General features: G+C 26.4%; 1 protein-coding gene across 3 annotated transcripts in view; it reads left to right on the top strand.

Moving 5' to 3' along the window:
• LOC107170355 (G protein-coupled receptor dmsr-1-like) overlaps positions 1-22,772 on the top strand; it is a 118,823-nt gene that overhangs the window by 74,934 nt on the left and 21,117 nt on the right. For 2 of the 3 annotated variants that reach the window (XM_089221413.1, XM_089221415.1), the window contains one exon: positions 11,679-12,236. In XM_089221413.1, the coding sequence (XP_089077539.1) occupies positions 11,698-12,236 (539 nt within the window). In that variant the 5' untranslated portion in view covers positions 11,679-11,697. Of the gene's footprint in view, positions 1-11,669; positions 12,237-22,772 lie in introns of all 3 variants that reach the window. The other variant, XM_089221414.1, reaches the window with a different exon arrangement.

Below are 22,772 nucleotides of genomic sequence, written 5' to 3'. Positions count from 1 at the left end.
TAACTTTAATACATTTTTATTACATTTATGTTTCGTAACAAAATTTGTACAATATTTCACAAACTTTTAACCAAAAATTATAAATGTTTGTCAAATAAAAACTAAATTAGTTATGCTTTATGTTTTATTATAATTTGTATAGAAACTTAAAATAGTTTAAAATTTTTCTAGTTTTACAAAAAATAAATGTTGAATGCCCTTTTTATAATGATGCACAACTGCATATTATTAATTATAAAAAGTAATCATAAATATTTCAATACATATCTAAATATCTTATCGTATAATATTTTACGCAATCAGAATAAAAATTTCTCTTATTCTATTAATTTGTATACAGTATACTTTATTAGTTTTAATATTTTTATTTATAAATAATGTAATAACATTTCTTTTGAATATAATTATAGTTTTAATATGATTTTTTTTATAAAGTATTATTAAGTATAACATAATAATTAAAAAGTTACTAAAGAATTAAGGGAAAATATTAAGCTATTACAATGCTATACTTTATTACAAAATCTAACTAGCAGTTTAATATTTTTTATTATGGTGCATATTATAATCAATTACATCAATATTCAATGTATATTTATAAATTATAAGTACTAAATTGTACCTACGATTTCAATCAATGAATTATTTAATATATTTATTTAAAAAAAGGTTGACAAGTGGGTACTGCTCTAATGATAAATATACGTCATTGTAATGGATATGTAGATATGTTAAATTTGAATTTAATGATGTAAAATTATTGTATACAAACAACAATTCTGAGTGAATACGGTCTAACGGTTTGTCAGTCTATATTACTAAGTAATATTGCATGATATAATTTTTATATATTAAAGTAATTAGTTTTACTATTAGCAATATAGCAAGCTGAATAATTTTTTCTGATAACATTGCATATAATAATAGTAATTGTGTATATAAAGTAGATTAATTTACTTTAAAAATTTCAAGTAGGTACCCATGATTAATATTTCTAAATCAAAGCAAAACAACTATAATCGTTAGTTTTCATTAATTGAATATCTAATTTAATAATTTAAATGTAGCATAATTAACAAAAATAATGTAAAAAAATAATAATTTAGACCCATTTAGACAACTCATAAAATAAAATTATACCTACTATAAACATTTAAATAAAAATATGTATTTATTTATTTTCTATAATGCCGCCACATGTTCTTCCGCGTGCTGCTATGTAGTATATCTGTCTACCGCAGTTTTAAATCTACTAATTTAGACACACGTGGGGAAAAAATCATCTAAAATACAATTCTGCAGCCTTTAATCGATTATAAACACATTTATTTAACATAATATTATCTCCAAATATTCTGTAAATATTGAGTATATTATAATACTTATAAATTTTAATACTAATTGAGGTATTTATACTCTATTTTGTTTTAATCATTCACCAAACATTATTTTTAAATTGTGGTTTTGTTAAACATTGTTTGAAGTTTATCATATTAAATATGCATTAAATATTTTTTTTTTTTTTTTTATTAGCTTTCAGTTTAACTATTACAGCTCAACAATTATATGAAAGACATAACAAGATATACAGTACTATAGAATACAATATTTAAACAAAAAAAAAAAAATGAAAATGTATAGATGACTGATAACAATGAAATGAAAAGAAATTAAAAAGTAAATTAAATAAAGAAAATCATATTATGAAACCAGCCTCCAAAATAAAATTAATAATTATATTTGTTACTATTTCCGAATTGGAGTTGAGGATGGAGAAGAGGTCGATAGGAACCTTGATGGAGTTGAGAGAATTGAATAAAATAGCGCGCTTCACTTGCAGAGAAGGGCAATCAAAAAGAAGATGAGGGAGATCGCAGATACTTTCGTTGGGATGTAGAGTACAGAGTGGGGAGTTATTTAGACCTAATTTGTACGAGTGAGCAGGTAGTAAAGTATGACCAGAACGTAGGCGATTGAATTGTATGATACTAGATCTTGGTAAATTGAGGTTGTTAAACCATGTTTTGTTAAGGACATTTGGTACGATGTTTTTGTATCTGGTAGCAAACTCAGCTGGGAGATTTGACCAGTATGTGGACCAGAGGTTAGATATATGACACCGTAAAATTGGAATTAAATCAGTACGAGGGAGTTGAGTGAGAGCAGGACATATTAAATTGGACGTTGATTTAGCCAGATTATCGGCGACTTCGTTCCCATGTATACCGATGCATTAAATATTATAATTTTAATACATTCAATGATATTACAAATAATTAAGTAAATAACAAGTCAACATACCTACTTTTTTCATTGTGTATATTTTTGTTTAAAAATAAATAATAATTATATGCATATTATAGCACATTTTAATGTTCATTGATTATTTAAAAAAAAAATATAGTTAACATTTTTTTTTTATTTAATAAAATACATATAAATATATGTATATACATTTTTAGTGCATAAAAATCCGGACCTTAGCTTTATAATATTATCAATTTGTAATTTTAATTTCTTAATGTTAATATCATTATGTTTTAAATAGTTCTAAATAGTTTATTTCTATATGCTGCATGATATCTATTGATGGATATAATATATTTTTAAAACAATAATACTCAAAAACATTGAAGTTTTTTAACCCAAATTTAAAACACAATAGATAAATTTTTCAGATAAGCAAAATGGGGTGATGTGAATTTGGTAGGTATACTAGCTGATATTTTCTATGTAAGGTGTGATATCTGTTTACCATTTACACGAAGACGGTTTATATTACGATGAAAAAATACCCTTGGGAGTTCAAGTATACATACATAATATATATCAAATGCAGAAGACTAGAATTTAAGATTTACAAAGTGTTCAATAACTACGCGACACGACTTTATAGGCACCTATAGTAAATGTGGATGAAAAATTCAGATCTTGTATCATTTCATATGTCCTGGATGTCTGTATTTTATATTCTGTTTCCTTTCAAATGTTTGTTTTACATTAGTAATCAAAATATTTTATTTTTAATATTACATCAGCTACCTACCTATATATTTATATAAATATTACATATAATATGTAATATATACATTAAAAGTACGTAGTATATTATAATTAATTTTATTCACAATATACATACTTTTTTATTACCTATACAAAAGAACGAAGAAAAGAGAGTACAGATTTTTTACAAAATAGAATGGAAGTTTACTGTTTTAATGATACTTTTTAGTTAATTTAATTTGTCTACAGTCTGGCACTAATAATATGCATCTGGTCTTAATTATCTAAAAATATTTTCAATTTATACTCAATCGCAATGATATGTATCCAACTTAAAAAAAAAAAAATAATAATAAATTTACATTCAAAAAACAATCTTATTTCAACAATAAATAATCAGACGATATGAACGGCGTTGTGTAGAAAGCAACCATTGTACAAATGTTCTATTTAGAGATAATATATTTAAGTTTTAGAAAAATATTTATTTTTTTAAATTGGTTCGGATTTCATATGACCTAAAACCAATATATCATATTAATTGGATTTATGTATTTCAATAACTTACCAATAATAACCTCATACAAATTAATACGCGCCATTATTTCAAGACTTATGCTGGTTGGTTGTTTTATGATTATTAATAAAAATATATACACAATAAATTTATAATTTTATTATAATAATAGTCAAAATATTGAAAAATGTTGATTAAAACAATTTTTTTACTATTTTATTTTTTATTGAACAATTTATAAATTTCAGCATTTTAATTAAGATCAAGTGGTAAACAGTAAAACATTTAAAAAAACATATATATAACAATAAATCAACAGTATTAAGGTAGGTAATAAAACACTAGATTATAATTAAGACAATATAAGTACTCGTAAAGATACTAAAAATGTATATAGCTACTACATTGATTAATTTTCATAAAATTTAAATTGTGAATGAATAATAATAATTTAACACTTATACTTGATTGTTTACAATGATAAATATTACAATATTATAATTACCTATGATAAATATGTATACAGACATATTGGTAAATACTACTGAAAAATGAATAAACACTTATAACCAAGTTATATATTAATAAATATTTGATTTATGTTTTAAAGTATTATTGTTTTTCATAGAAACATAATTACAGAATTAAATAGGTTACTTTGACAAAACATTTTGAAATATATACTCTTTATTATAATTCATTTCGCTGAAGGTTTTCTGTTTTGATTAGTATGCCATTCAAACATATTTTAGTATTACATATAGGTACATCATGATATAAGTAACTATCGAATTCTGAATGAGAAAAAAATCAAAAAAGTTAAATCTTCACAAATGTTATGCTATTACACAACGTGACAAATTATGATACAACAAAATGATATTCGACAAACTACAAAAGAACAATATAACATTTTGAAATGACATTCAATAAAATGTTTCATATTTTCTGGTAGGTATTTATGGTACTTTATATTTTGAAATTTACACATCTTTCGACGCAGTTCATTTATTTTTGGTTCAACATAAAAAGTTTTTTTTTTATTTTAACTTTGTTTAACAATTAGTTTCAACAATTAAGTGAAATTAAGTAATAGATATAATAAATAAATTATAATAAGAAAACAAAACACAAAAATGATGTCTGATTAGATTTAAAAAACTTGTATGGTTGAAAAAGGATTAAATGTATAATATAATTTTTTTTTTTTGGATTGGAAAGATATTTTTAGTATCGATAGGCTGTGGCGTGAGAAGATTAGGTGGGTAATATCACAAATCAAAGGGTCATTGTGGAGTGTGCTGAGAGGAGAATCGTTCAAAGATAGTTTGAAAGAATGGGAATGGAGTAATTGTGTGGCCAAAACGAAGACATGAGAACGAGGATATACTTTTCCTGGAAAGATTAAGGTTGTGAAACCAGGGTAGTGGTGAGATGGATGGAGATGTATTTCTATACCATGTGGTGAAGTGGGGTGGGAGTGAAAGTCATAGGCTGGATGTACAAGACCTAAGTATGTGGGTAAAATCTGACCATGCAATTTGTACGCAACATAAAAAAGTTATTTGTTACTTATTTGAAAAAAGTTGCTGATTACCATAATCATAACTTTGGAACATAATTTAATAATAATAAATTCACCTTTTATATTATAGAATTAAAAACCAGCAGTAGTTTGACGTTTACTCAATATAACAATAATTAGGATTCTAAGTTATTTTTACATGAAATATAATAAATAAACTTGCTACAAATTATTTTATATTATTAAATGATATGTCGAATAATTTACTGTAAATGTCAGTCAAATGTAGAGTATCTATATTTAATCTACGCAAAATATTTCATAAAATCATAGCTATTGTGTTAAAATAAAAACTAGTTTAAAAAATATGATGCCTATATTGTATTTAAATTAAAGCACTCCTTAAAATTGTAATATAATATCACCGATTAAAAAAAAAGAAATCAAAGTTATGGTACCTACAAAAATAAATATAGCGTGATTGATTTATCATAAAACACTCATTATTTAAATAAGTATTGATTTTTTACAAAATATTTTTATACATAGTTTCAAGTTGTTTAAAAACCAACGCTTTTATTAAAAAAAAATTTTTTTAAATATTTTTTATCCTTATCATTTTTTATGTTTTTTACATTTTTGAATGACAACATAGAGTTTTAATTTCATATTCCAAAGCAGAATATTTTTCTAAGTATTTTAATACATAGAAATCGAATTTGGGGCTAGTAGTTTATGAGTTATAAGTATTTAAAGCTTAGACAAGTGGAGTAGTGGACAAACATTTTGCGGGGTAACCCCGTACCACTCCACTCTGCCAATCAAAACTAATTTTTTAATAAACACGTTGGTTGTTTAACAACTTGAAACCATGTAAAAAAATATTTTGAAAAAAGTCAATACTTTTTGAAATAAAGAGTGTTTTATGATAAATCAATCACCCTATATACCATTATACCCATAAAATACGATACTTCAATCACGAAATCAGTTCTGACTTCTTGATGTCATTACAAAGTACAAAGTAAGCGAAAATCGAACTAAAATTTTATTTTATAATAATGAAATACAAAAATAATACATTTTGGGAGTTCGACTACAATTATTACATCAATAGATTTAAGAAATAAAGTATAAAAATACGTGTGTGTCATGGATTCTAGTCTTTTTTTTCTAAACAGTAAAATATGATTCTTTTTGTGTGATACATTATAAATATTAAATAGTACAACCTATAAAGATAAAAATGTCTACGTTACAATCAATGATATAAATTTTTTCCTTACCTTCAATATAATATACATTATACATTGGTAGGAATATTAAATTGATTCGAGGCTCCGAGTATATCTCCTATTAACATTTTATAGGTAATAGGTAACTATTAATATGATGGTGATCAATGATCATTCTATTTAAATATTTTAGTTTGTAGAATTAAAAAAAAAAGTATGTTAAAGAATTAATGTGTGTCTGTGTTTATGTGAAAACAATAATAAATTGTGTTAATCAATGCGTTTTTCAAGTTTAAAAACTTTTGAAAACAGGAAGACTGATTTTTAGTAGAAAAAATATGAAAATGAATAATTAAAAAGTTTTTTATTTCCTAATTATTTTCAATGTGCATAAGTTTTTACGGCCAATATACAAACAATAATTTGAGAAAATTGTGTATAGAAGGTACCTATCTCAAATAATTATCACAAATTATCATAATTTCTTTTTTACCCTGAAAACTCGTTTACTATACCATCTCGAATAAATTATTGCAAAATGTAGTGTATTTGAAACTTTCAAAAATGTATTTACTTTTAAAACTGTTTCAACTAAACTTGTCAGTGAATATAATAAATATAATAAAATATTTAAATTAATACATATCATTGACTATAAAAGTTAATTAAAAGCGTTACCTACTGAACATATTGAACATAACATTATGTGAGACCAAACCGTAAAACAAACACTTTTACGAGTCTAATTTATGCAACCATTTTTTTGTTATTTTATATTATAATGCTGAATCTACAAAAAAAAAACCACTTTAAGCCTTTAACAATTAAAAGAAATTTTTCATTCTTACACTGCAGTTTGAAACTTTTAGAGCTTTTATATTATTATGTAGTCCAAAAAACGAGATCACTAAAAAAAACCATTATTAAACAAAAACATTTTTCGCTTAGAATACAATCCAACAACAAATATATTTTATACAAAATAACCAATTGTAAAAGTATTATATTTTTGAAAATATACATTTATCGTCTTAATTATGTTTCTGTATTTTATACTTTTTTTTGTTTTTTTAAGAGCAACCATTCTTTATTTAAATGTAATATTTTAGTATATGTTATAAAATTTAATATTTCATCATATTCTGTATAATTGAAACTTAACTTCAGTTTTAACTTTGAATATTTAAGACTAGTAAGAATCATCAGTTAGTATCGTCTAATAAATATATTTATCATTTCATCTTTATTTTTATAATATGTAGTTATTTATCTTATCATAAATTATATACTAAGACAACATTTATAAAAATTATTGAGCTTTTCCATTTTTAAGAACAAATCTTGATAATTGTTGATAAATTTAAATTAATACATAATGATTATACATTCAACTAAAAAAAATGTTTAAAGGTTCATTGTATAATCTAAGAGGTACCCTAGTCCATAATAAAATAATCATCTTTAAGGCTTAAATAGATTATTTTAATATATTCCGTTGATAGTTAATTTTTTGAATATACAAGCTAGATTTTAAAATTTTCAAAATAACTATTATTTTTAATAATTTCCAATCAAGAATTGATAGAAAAGTTCTAACCTTATTATTTTTAGTTTTTTTAAAGTTTGATTTAAATCTGATCTCAATAAATAATAAAGCAACAATTGAATAAAAAGTTATTATAACGAACTATTTTAGTAAAACGTCGTTAAAAACCATAATGCAATAATAAATTTTATAATTAAATGGAATAAAATAAAATACTACACTTAAAAATCTATATTATAAAATGCATATCCCATAAAAGATTATTTGCTTTGAAAATCATGATTTCATGATGATGATGTGTTTCTATAGTCGTTAACGAAATCGAACCATTAAAAAAAGCTATAATTTAGATTAAAGCGTTCTGTATTTTATCATGGATAATAATCTTGGACTCTTCTCCATTTTATCTCGAGTGAACAAATTAGTTATACGTACACTATATAATATAATTATTACTGTCGTATAACGCGTATACATCACGAATACATCACGTATATAATAATATCTTATACAGGGTTTCGCGGTTTTTCTATCCAATGTTGGCGGTAGTTTTAGCGTGTCCTAATCTATTACACTTGAGTGGTCACGAGGGTACAAAATACTATGCGTGTTATATCTATAAAGACTTTATTATATTATTATGTACCAGTAGAAATTCGCAAATTGCATTATTTACAGTACGCACAAAATTATGTACACATCATGGCACCTCTATTATACGGACCTACTAACGGTGTTAGTTAAAATATTGTCGATTGTCTTTATTATAGGTACATCGTACACGCGTAATATTTATCTACGTGTCATCTCATTGGTAATAATATTATTACCTCTATTATTATATTTAGAATAGTCAAAATATTTTTATGCGGTGCGAGATGACTATATCTGTAACTCACTAGCGTACTCATTAGCGGAGAATATAGACCAAATATTTTATCATTTAAATAAATCATATACGGCATTGATGCGTGTCACGACGATGACAACAGCGGACCAAAGCTTACAGTTTATTATATATTATGCTCAAAGTTGTAAGCATAATAATATTGTACACGGGCCCCGTTGTATCGAACAACTAATTAACTGCTCGTAGCGTTATTGTTAATATTATATGACGGCTCGATACCCAAAATTATTCGATATATGATATAATAATATTATATGCGAACACGTGTAGCCATGTTTATAGTATTATATGCATTATACAAGTAATAATTTGTAATGTTTATCCATTGTCTCAACTAATGTAATGAGACATTAGTTGTTGAAGTTTCGAATGGTGGTCTTATCTGCAGTTAGACGAGTCGATATTTTAAGAGAGAATGAAGCATTTTATATAATACATGCTATATATATATATTATACAGTCTCAATCATGGATTTTTCTTGAATCCACTTTTTACCAACAGAAGTCAAGTGTACGCGCATGATTCGACCGAAAAATAATTAATGACTTGTCCTTCTACTGTATAATATATTATGTATGATATGTATATATACACTCATGGGTGGTTGAAATTTCGTTGTCACTTGTTTCATTTCGAAATCCAACAAGGGCTTAAACAATGACAAAAAATAAATTAACATGCTTAGTATAGTTCAATAAATAGTTTAAATGAGCGCAGTAGTACACTAACATTATGCCACACTACCCTGTTCCACTCCATCATTCTACTTATTATTTAAATACGCGTTACTTATTTACATTACTAAATTATAATTTTTAACTAATTAACACCTCGTTTGAAATTCGTTTTTATGTAACAAAATTAGTGAAGAAATATTAATATTTAGAATATGACATTTAAAATGTATTTTCATAAGAAAAAAAATCAATTTAAAATGAGAACGATAAAAAAAAACAATTATTTTTCAAGCATTTTGTTTCATAATGTAAGTATTCAAATAATGTAAAAAAATGTTTTAAAATATTTTAATAATTATCGATATATAATGAGCGTTGTCTGTTTATACAATATCCCTATATAATGTTATACGCATGTTATCGAGTCCGGTTTTAGATTAAACGAGTTCACTTAATATTTTAGTGAACACAAAAAATAATGTAGGATATAAATTGTAACTAACGTTTTCAAATTATTCCTCGAATTTTTCAGTAGACCTTTTTTGTTTATGAAAAATACACATGAGGTCCTGTCGTTTTTTATGGATAGGTACTCAAATTGGTATGCAAATTCATATTCATATTTTATATAAACTATTAGGTATAATATGTATTATGAATCTTAGCTTACACAATATCGAATATCTATGAATAACACACGAGAATTCGTGGGCACTCACGCGATGGTTATGTTCAATGAGATCTATTATCTCCTTGAAGAATAAATAATTAAAAAAAAAAATAATAATAACAACAAATGATTACAAAGTTAAATGCTACCCTAAGTGGCATAGTATTACATGTCTACATACATCAACATAGTCTATATTCAGGCTTTATTATTCCCTAGAAAAGTATTAATTTTCATTATAATCTCTAATGTTGCTGGAAGGTATCTAATTGATATATTGTAATACCAATTTCGAAAAAGAGAAGCTGATAACGAGTTTAAATATTTATCGACATTTTACTGGTTGAATAATATAAAGGTTACCAAATCAGTTGTTCCAAATTCCAAAATAATGTGTTTTCGAAAACTTTAATAGGTACAATAATAGGCTAATAGGTTGTGTAAGTAAATATTAAGGAGAACCATTAGTAAGAATGAACGCAAAAAATGTTTATTTTATAATATATTAATATAAAGGTTGACAACAACTACTATTAATTTATATCACAGATAATGACAAGATGTGGTTACTGATATTTTATTAAAATGATTAATGTGTTTTTCGATATCAATCATGCATACCTAACTAACACTTACGGCTGCATCTGAGATGGGTCCCGAATTATTTTAGGTACTAGTTGGGTCCCGGATTTTTGTAGGTACTATACTAGTTTTTTGGGTCCCGGATTTTTATAGGTAGGTACTACACTGGTTTGGTCCTGAATTATTTTTGCTTCAACATTAGTTCTTGAATATTTTTTGGTAAGTACTACACTATATTAACATTTTCCTTCCCATTTCAACAGACTTAGGACTGTCTATAATCTATTTAGACCACAGGTATGGTTAAAAATGTTTTTTACAGTTTTTTTTTTTGTTTTGTTTCTTTTTCATTAAAATATAAGTTATTAGAATTTTATAAAATATCAACTACACAAAATCTCTTTTGTGTTGGCAAAAATATAAAAAAAAGTTAAAATAATTATATAATATAAATACAAATAAAATAATTTTTTTTTTTGAAAAATCACATGTGTGTTGGTATTTTGGTAAAAATGTATACGACATTAATTTTACAAAATCAAATCGATTGATTATTCCTGCAATTTTTTTATCATATATATTATATTATATATTTTAATATTTAAAAAAAAAACTGTAAAAAACATTTTTAATCATACCTGTGCGGTCTAAATAGATCATAGACAGTCTGTTAAAACGGGAATGAAAATGTTAGTATAGTGTAGTACTTACCAAAAAATATTCAGGAACTAGTGGAATACCTAAAATAATTCGGGACCCAACTAGTATAGTACCTATAAAAATCTGGGACCCAACTAGTATAGTACCTATAAAAATCTGGGACCCAACTAGTATAGTACCTGCGATTAGCCCCTAGTATACTCGGGACCCAACTCGGATGCGCCGACACGTACCATTCACCATATTATTGTTTCTACATAAAATATGTACTTGTATAACAATGATCATACATACGTGTGGTTATGATGTTCCGAATGGCATCGGTGGCGAATAACATTTGCAGTTTTTGCAGCGCATGCAGCCGGACTATCATGATGTGCACGGACATGTCGTCGATCAGGGCGAGGAATAACACGTGGATGGCGCATCTGGTCAGCCTGAACCTGACGCAGGAAGACCTGCAGTACCTGATCAACATCACGGTGTTCGATCCTGACGACGACGGTTCGTCGTACCGTCATCACCCGACAGACGCCGGTTGCTACAACTGTGGCGGCGTCGTGAAGAGCTACTCGCTGCTGTTCCGGGCGGCGCACGGTTACGTCAGCATGTTCCTGTGCGTGTTCGGCGCGCTGGCCAACGCGCTAAACATCGCGGTGCTGACGCGCAAGGACCTGGCCGGTTCGCCGATCAACCGGATCCTGTGCGGCCTGGCCCTGGCCGACCTGGCCCTGATGGTCGAGTACACGCCGTTCGCGTGCTACATGTACCTGAACACGTCCAAAAAGGAGGAGTTCTCGCACGTGGGCGCGGTGTACGTGCTGCTCCACACGTACGTGTCACAGGTCCTGCACACCACGTCCATTGCGCTCACGCTCGTCCTGGCCATGTGGAGATACGTAGTCGTCAAGTGAGTATAAATATATATACGACCGGTCGGATAACATACTATTATAATACTTCCGTTAAAAAATACAGATCGATTGAATTATACGTAAACGTCGCGATTTCATACCAATTTATTCTTATCGCATGCCATTATTATATTGTGTTACAGGTATCGATTTACCAGACCAAAGCTCACTTGTACCTTTTACCCAAAGCTAGGCGCTGTATAGTAAACCCAATAATGTAATAATTACAATGTTATATAATGTAAATTTATAAATACAATGTAGAATAATAAATTACACTCGTAGTATAATTTATAATTAGGTAATGAGACATAGAATATGTAAAATGCTTAAAAGCCTACATATTAGGAAATAATAGATCAAAGGTGAAAACAACAAGTAGTTTTCCCCTTTACGCAAAATAATGCGATCTAGCAATAAAAGTAAAATTATAATATTATAATATCATGACATTATACGTCATCAACAGAATCCGCATAAAATACGGGTAGAGTACTACCTATATGTTTTAGAAGATAGTCAGCACTGCTCGAAGGCTTAACACGCTTACGGCAGTTTACTTTATGATATATTTGTGATTAACGTTTAACAATAAATTGTTTTATTTTATAATAATACGAACCAGTGTTCAATTATTTACCCATATTTCTCAACACAACATCTCAAGGCTGACGAGGACGTGCTACGTCGATTAAATAATTAATTGTGATTGTGCTCAACGTGTCCTGCACGGCGATCACTACAGCGCTGAGTATTTACACGAATGATACAAAGCTAAAATATAATATAAGTACCTGTATTTATACATACAGTGAGTTCCTTTTGATGATTTTTAAACACACAATATTAGACATCTAATGGTCTTCTATTGGACATTTTTTGAATATGAGATAAGATATATATTTAATACGATTATAATTATATTCGATTTATAGAATATTTATGAAAATGTCGATTACAGCAGCCACGATAATTAATGTATGTTTAATGTTTAAGTTTCAATATTATATGGTGGTGATTTATTAAACTAATTCGTAAGTTATGAACTCATTTAGAAAATACTATTTCTTAAGTTCAATAATAAAATAAAACCAGCATAATTATATATTACTTTTAAAAATCACACGCTTTGTATGGATTGGTATAATTGGTGTTAGTACGTTGTTAATTTATTATTTCTACTTCAACAATGAAATGTATCAGGAACATCTTATGTGGTTATTACAAAATGTGCACAAACAATTTCTCATTTGAAAATATGATATTAAGTATTTAAGTATGCCTTGTGTATTGTCTCTTGGCAAAATAACAAATAATTCAGAGCATAAAATCGATTTACTTATCTTATTTGCTTATCGATTTGCTTATTTGTTTATACTCGGTTTATTAGGTGGGACATAATCCCCATTAAGGCAATGCATGGTATTTTTACATCAGATACAAAAAATAATATGTACGAAAGTATTAAACAGAATATCATATCATAAAGATATATACCTGGCGCTATTATACCATTATCTCTTCGAATGGATCATTATAAATCGATGAAAAACTTTTGTAGCAAATTTTCAAATTGCCTACCCACATATAAGATGAGAAATTAAAATATTTATACTCTAGCGTATTCCAATCATAAAATAAATTTATAGCACGAAAAAAAAATGTATTCAACCAGAATTTAACAATGATGTTGGCATAATAGATATAAATCATATTAAACGAGAGTGATATCTTATGAGTTACAACAATTTAAAAATATAAATCAATTAATAAATGAACAATAAAACGTGATTAATCGAGTATTTAATATTAAAATAGAATAACTAATGTAAACCCCTAAGTTTTAAATATTTAAATCAATAGGGCAATATTAATGATCTATTGATAGTAAAAATGTTGTTAGAAAATTATTATTATTCATTTATATCATCGTCGATTTTTATACATGTTACAGTAAAAGATGTTAAATTTATATTTACGTTATTAACTAGCAATTAACGTTAATAGATAATAAAAAATATTTTACAAGGCTTATAACGTTAATAACTAAGGATTTACGTTAATTCCAAACAATATTAGTTAATCATGTTATTTGTATTTAAATTGTTATATTATTATTTATTTTCACATGACAATGAACTGTGACATTTTGAATTGCATAATTTTCCTACTAATCGACAGGTGCATTTATTTGTTTTACACTTCTTATTACACTAATTATTGTTATTTACTAGAAAATAACGTTATTTTGATGTTTAACATCATTTACTGTAACATACATACGAACACTTATTTTAAAATTAATTTATAAAATGTACGTAAATGTTACTTTTATTGAGAATGTTCGTATATGAAATCAAATAAATGTCATAGATATATTATAAAAACATTTGCATTTCGATTTAGTATTTTTTTATTGTCATACTGTATTTTTAAAATATTAAAATATATTATTTATATAATTCTTATTTTGTTCATTTTATTGCATTTATTTAACTGAACTGAAAGATTTAATCAATTATTTAATTTAAGTGCATTAGGCTATTATACAATTCAACTTTGGATCAATTACATTTATTCAGCCCATTTATTTTATGCGTACTGCACTAAAAACCAGTTGGGTACCGTGATGAATAAATATTCTGAAAAAAATATTAGAGTTTATTATTTTGAGACAACATGCCCATTTTATCCCAATACAAGTGTTTGATGTCTATATAAAAAGGAGAATAAAAGTAATAAAAGTTTACAGTCTACATATTCGAAAAGCGTACATTTAAAAAAAAAAATCTACTTATTCGTAAGTAGAGGGTACCAATATATTTATATAAATTATATATTATGCAATACATTATGAGTTCCATCATAATACTTTTTACTATGTATAATGATGGGTCTCGAATTTTGGGTAGTATACATGGTATTTATTTTAAGGTCATTATTGAACGTGTTGCAATAAAACAATCTGGATTTTATTTACAATAATATACTATTTATTACATATTTTAATCCGCATCGAATGACATTTAAGATATGATTAATCTCGCCTGTCGTAGCCCGTTGGATAATTTTAACGTCTTCACTTAAAATGTTTGAACAAAGTACATTATAGATATTTTACTTTATTATGGTTCTGTATAGTTGTTATTTAGTTAGTTACTTTTGAAAGTACAGAACAATTAAAATTAATATATATATAGTATTTATTTTTGGTTAATGAAAAAACACTCTGTATGTCTTAGGTAATATACCAGTACCGTATATATTATCTGTACTGTATCAGATTTAGAACTAAATATAGATTTTTTTTAAACACCTGAAAATCAAGTAAGTTACTACGCCCCCACATAACACACGACTGATATACAAAATACATAATATAAAATCAAGGGAAATATTGTTTGCATCAAATTTCTACGAATTTAATTCACATGCATGAAACTCTTTGACGACGAAGGTATAAGCCATTGTTGCAAGATAAAACCATAAACTAAAGAAAACAAATACACATACAACATACGATGGCTAGACAGGTAATGCAATCTCATGATGTAAAAAGTATAGTTAAATATAGTTTCATTCAATATGCCTATCTTATATGGAAACTAGGATATATTAAATTGTCGTCGATTAAAATAATATATGAAAAAAGTAATACAATGTCTGTTAACAAAAATATTTTAGGATTGAGCTTGAAATGTTTTTTTTTCATTTTTGAAAATTATAAAATATTCTAAAAATGTAAAAAACATCTAATATAATGTAATATTTTCATGTTGTTAACTAATCATTGAATTAATTTAATTTCACGCTCGAGGTGTTCGACTGATAATCAACTGGTCAACTGACTGAAGGGCGAATAATTTAGTCCTGACAACTGTTGACAAAATTGAACAGAAAACTATTCTATTAAATATTGACAGCGAGTAATTCATTCTAAATGACGATATTGGATGAGAAATATTTTTATATTTTATGCACTATGTTTCTGTCATTATTTATTATAATTCTAAAATTATTTATTAAGTTTAAATAATGCTAAAAAAATATTACGCGTTTGCAATCTTATTTTTCTTCCTTTGAACATTCATTTATATTACAACACATCTTTATCACTATTCGGCGGTAAGCATTCGTTGCTATCAAATTAAAAATCAAATCTATACGCAAAACTGTTATAAATTATAATTCTAACAATAAAAACAACAATAAATAAAAAACATTTAACGGTTAAAACTGAGTTATTAACATACTTTTGTCTTTTAGTGACATTAAAAATTAAAATACAAAATAGGTACCTACGTAACTTTATCATTGCTTTTATTTTCTACGCACAGATTTGTTTTATGAATAAAATGCGCCTTCATTTTTATGTATAGACATAATCTCTAATTATTGTTTGTTACTATTTAAGCACTTAACATGTTTTAATTTCACGCTGCATACAACAATCTTGATTACACACCTAAGTGCTGCAGCGTTTTAGTACATTACATTTACGACAAGTTGACAAAATGAGATAAGAACTAAAATCTTTTTTAAATGCTTTTATTTCATTTTTTTCTCCACTTCAATGCACTCAACCATCAGATAACTCGCAAAAAACTAAAACAAATATCTTTGATATAGATAGGGAATACATTTTAACAACATTTATAAATGTATATGAATGATTAAAGTAAATTATATAGTTTCTACCTACTGCCTAGTTACGTTAGCTACACATTATCGTATGCAAATAGTAATGGTAAAAAATCTAATAACAACGAAGTTACAGTTTCTTGTACATTTTTATAGTACCTAATATTTGTTATAAAAATATAAATAAGGTTTATTCTTAACTTCTTTTCATTGATTTGCTTAACAGATAGTTGTGCGAATATCAATAAGTTCCCCAAGGTTACAGCCGTTTCTCGATTAACAAAAATTCGTGGTTAGTGCTTATACTTTATACCAACACATGGTTAAGTTGATATATTATATACAATATTACTAAATACAATATGTACGAGTATATGTCACATACACCTAGTGAAATCAATATTTTAATTAACCGAAAGTTCGGATACTATGGGAATTTCAAAGAAAATACATAATAACATCGACATCCACCTAGCAAATTATTGAGAGTTACTTAAACTATATTTTCCCATATTATTTTATGAAGAAAAATTTAACATAGGTATATATTATATATGAGAAAAAAAAATATGAAAATAAGTTGATATGATAAAAATGTTTAATACTAATAATTTTGTATGCTCATATTTCTGTATAAGTAGATTAACATGAAATGTTCTATGAAACTTTAAATCAGATATTTAATTAAAATAAAACAAAATATAAAATTTTGTTAAATTTTTGTTCATAAAATAATATTGGGAAGTATAGTTTAAATAACTTACAATAATAATTTGTCTTATATAATACGCTAAGTGTACTCTACTTCCATGTAGGTATTTCATGAAACCGTTATAGATATGTATTTGCGTTTAAATTTATGATCTGGATGAATTTCAGTATCTAGACATCCAGTTCATGAAAAGATTGATTTCACTAAATATATGTGACAATTATGACATGTATACTCTAAAAGAATGTCAAACATATCATAATTAATCAGTGGTCGTCTAGTTAAGAAAGGGAACATACAAAGATAAACAATATTCAAACTCATTTCTAAAATATTAGTATTTTATAAATAGGTATAAATATGCATACTTATGCCATTTAAAATTTAAGGATGTTAAAAAGGGATTATGCATATACAACGAAAATCTATTACACTATATTATATTTGTTATTCCATTTTCATTAATAATAAATATAAACATCTTATACATTTTTTCACAAATAATAAACTTGAGTATTTTCATTATATTACTATGATTCGTAAGAAAACAACGAATGTAACCAATGATTTTCAATATAGTTATTTTATTTTTTCATGAATTTGAGTATCAACAAAATTTAAAAATACAAAGTGGATCCATAATTGGGTCTTACAGTACGGATGATTTAAAAAAACAATGCCCAAGAATGGGTCTTATTCATTGATACTTTTTCATCGAATTCAAATATCTACTATTATATATAAGTACTGTGTTGCCATATTATTTTGGTATTTATAGCAAATAGCAACGAAAAGAGTTATTCATTTTTTTGAATTTTTTTTTATTGAACTATTATGTTCTGTACATTCTCAATTACTTAATTATGTTCAGTTTAAATTTTTTGTACCACTACATAAATAGTACTTACTATAGTTCATAAATTTTAATACTATAATAATATCATAGAAAATAAATATTATTTTCATAATATACGTGTAGTATCAAGAAATTTCATTAGTTTTTTCTACCTATTCATTTGAACATCACAAGAGTTATTATAATCATAGTTTTTAAGATTATAGATTTTTATATTTAAATTTAAATTTAAATGTAAATGTAAGTTTAAATGTAAAAATATATTGTTTGCAATTAGATTTAAGAAGTAAATGAGCTTCTAGTTTTTATATGATATTTACTATAAATATATTTATAAAACATCGAGATTCAATATTTGATCTCATATTATAATATGACGATTTTTATACACGACTACACGAGCAGTCAAATTTGGGTCACAGGGTAACATTGATAAGAATAATTATTTAGCAAATGACTCCGTACGGAAATGAGACCAGCTTTTGTATCTCATTCTTAGTTTAATAAAATATAGTAAATAAGACATATTTTAAGATACTTAAATGAATATGATTACAATTTTATGTAATTTTAAGTTTTTTTTAATCATTTAAAGTAGTGCAACAAAAAAAAAACCTTTGGCAAACGAATACATTCGTCAAAGATCAGTGATATCTCATTTAGGTTCTAAAAGGCTAAAAATATTGTCAATGTATTAAAACCTTCATATTTTATAAAGGTATATTATAATACTTGTATGATACAACAAGATGTATCAATAGAACGAATTCAAAGTAAAAACTTCATATACTATTAGTATAAATCAGAATTTTTCAAAGTATTTTTAAAAAAAGTAATTAAATGTGATATAGAAAATGAAAGACCAGATTTAAATAAATTTCAAAAGGTTTAATTGATACAACAATAAACATTTGATAAAAATGTAATATCTAGTGTAATATTATATCTGGCATACTGTGTGTAATCCCCCAAAGCATAAAGAATACCCTGAAACACTAAAAATAGTAAAATTAAAGCAGCTTCCAACGGTACATTGTACGCATTGTACGCATTATATACATAAAAAGTATTTATTATTTTTATATTATGTATATCTATTGAACATTTTTACTTGTGTACTATATCTAAGGCAATTACAATTTCAGCACTCATAAAATTTTGTCTATTTTGTTTTCTTTTGTTTGAACTGTTCGAAGATATGTGAAACTCATATTTACTTATAATGAACTTTTTTCTGCTCCACTGTTGTCTACTTCAACAGTAAACGTTAATTTATTTTCCACTTTGTCCTTTACATTTTTTAAAATTATTAAACGAAATTCGTGTTGCTCCATACGTATTTCTTGTTTCATAGTGTTCTATCATTGATACTATATATACATATATTTACTAATATTATTGATATTAGAATACTAAGTTTATTCTATATATTCTAGTCAATACATCTTTTTTACGTTATGCTATCAGAAATATCAAATAAGGCTTCTAAACTACTTCTATAAAGTTCATATTCTTTATATACGGCTAGTGGTTGTGGTAAACACAGTTATTCTTTTTATAATATACATCAATTTAAATTTTTCTATTTTAGGTATGATTATGATGTATGAAATTACTTATAGCGGTGTTTTGGCACATTTCTAAAAATATGATTTTTATTGAATTACTATGGACTATGGTAGACAACTGTTTTACTTTTATCTTTTATTTCTTATAAAAATAAAATTCTACGCATAACATTTCCTTTTGAAGAATTTTTATAACCGATTATTTGTTTAAACTGTAAAATTAAACATACGAAATTGTCTTGACAAATGTTTATCATGTACATTGTTTGGTGTTTATATCACTGAAAATGTGAATATAGATACAAAATAATATACTAGTAGAACTAAGACTATCTAAATCAACTTTTTTGTTTTTTAATTGTTTAAAACTTTAAATTATAAAATATATTGAACAACCATATAGGTAATCAATTTTTATGAATACTTATCTGCGTAACAGTAAATCACTGTTATTAAAACATTTTTCAGGAAAAGCTTATGATGGAATAAACTGGTATAATACTCTGTTGTACACTTGTACCACACCATATCGTAGGCTTTCTCAAGATCTAGTGCTTTAAGTATAACTGTATAAGGTGTTGTTTGGTATTTATTGGATTGCAGATATCCGTGTGGAAGTTTAAGAAGTAGTCTAAGGCTTTAACCTTAGACTACTATTTCGCTGAAAACCACATTGGTTGCTGTGCATCAGGGAACCATACTAGGGGTTGTTAATCAAATTTACCTAGTGCGCTTATGAGGGATATTGATGTGTAATTAGATAAGCTAAAGTTTTTATTGGGTTTAGGAATATGTATCATTATTGCGTTCCACCATGAGTCTGGGTAAAAGTCTTTTTCCAAAATTAGTTTATAATAGTTGATTCAAACCATTACAGGGAATGTTTTTTTATAAAAGAGTATTGGATATCATAATATGGTCCGGGACTTTTAGGGTTGCAGTTTGACATAGCGTACTGCATCTCAGAAATACTAAAAGGTATGTTTAGGAGGTTAGTGTGGGAATACGAGTCTAGCTCTGATTTGTTAGTGATATTGTTCTTAAAACTGTCGTCGAATGGAGAAAAGCGAAGTCGTAATTTGATCCCCTATTATTTTTTTTCTTATACTTCTGTAAAAGCTTTGGTTACATCCGATGGTTTTAAGAGTGGAGTATTATTATGTTGGAAAACCGAGGGTAGTAAGCGATGGTATAAATGTCCTTTATTGTTTTGATTTTGCTTCAGATCTCTATTGAGGAACCAAGTGTTAATACTCGTATTAATGAAACTAGTATATTTTTGTCATGCTTCTGTTTTGCTTGTTTTAGTGATATACCTGGAATGTGCCCTGGCTTTTTGAACTTGAATATAATCGAGTGAGGATTAAGATTTTTAAAAATTTATTGAGACATATTTTGTATAATTGTATCAACTCATTGCATTCGTGGTTCCGTCGAAATAGTCGGTTAGCTATATAGGTGTTATATTGCTTATGTTTGGTTTAAGCTGGGTTTTGTTGAGGTGGTAGTTCTTAAAACAGACGATTTAATATTTTTATAGGCGTAGTTTGTTTATTATATTTTACAATTTGGAGAATAGTGTCTAATAATAGTCCATTACTAGTGTAGGTATGTTGATTCATTAGAATCAAACAGATGATCACTTTTAAATTCATCTTCTGTGTATTTTTACAGTTAGTTGTTGTGTGACCAACCGATTTGCATAAAAACAAGTTATTTTGTCGTCAGTGAAAACGGTTCTGAATTGATTTTCCTTAACATTAATTAATAATAAACTAGCTATAGGAATATCTTCATGATTGAGAAACATTTGATAGCGAAAACTCATTATCAACCTAACTTTCTACATTGATTCTGACTTTTAAATAGTGATTCATATGCGAGATTGGAATAATATCTATATTTCTGGGAGATGGTATTTTGCGCCACTTTTATTAATTGTAATTTGCGCCACGAATAGGTACATTTAAGTACGTATGTAATTTGCGTCAAAATATAAAAATATACCTAGGTAACATGTATTTTGCGCCACATATACTAATTAATTTTGGTATTTTGCGCCATAAAGAAAACAAAATAGAATATGTAATTTGCGCCATACTTTCAACTTTAATAGCAGTTGGAATTAACCAGCAGATAAATTTAGTGATATCGCATAGGATATACAATAACGCCGTGTCCAAAGTAATACGTACCGATGCGTCCGACGCGTGTCACATATCGTCGCAATAATCGTCATAATCGATCTCCGATTACGTCTAATCTATTATCAATGTATTGTTAAGTAAGACATAGAAAAATATTGAAAAGCAATGTCATGAATCTTGATACTTACAGTTAGTCCGATATAAACCGCGTGTGCGTTCATATTATTTTCACATTTTAAAATTTTTCACAATTATTTAAAAGTATAAGTAATGAATACAAATATTGATGAAATTATTTAAAGTATCAGAGACAAAGATTTATTATTATATAAAAATTGTACGTATTGAAAAGTTCATGAATCGAACAATTGTTCAATACGATGACGTTGCACTGTCAGAACTTGCACTGCAAAAGTGTATACTTAGAAAACATTGTACAAATAGTTGAAATTGTAAATGAACATAACGGGCATGATCAACCAAGTATAGATATAAAAATGTATTCAAACGGATTAAGAGAAAAGCTATGGGAAATCTGTATATTAAACCAAGTAAGATATTACGAACAGAAATTTCTGAAAATATATCTAATTTACAAACTATTACTA

This window comes from Diuraphis noxia, unplaced genomic scaffold (genome assembly GCF_037042655.1).
Source record: "Diuraphis noxia isolate RWA-SAM2 unplaced genomic scaffold, SU_Dnox_SAM2 contig0002, whole genome shotgun sequence".
In the NCBI taxonomy this organism is placed as follows: Eukaryota; Metazoa; Arthropoda; class Insecta; order Hemiptera; family Aphididae; genus Diuraphis; species Diuraphis noxia.
This window is presented reverse-complemented; position numbering and strand designations above follow the sequence as displayed.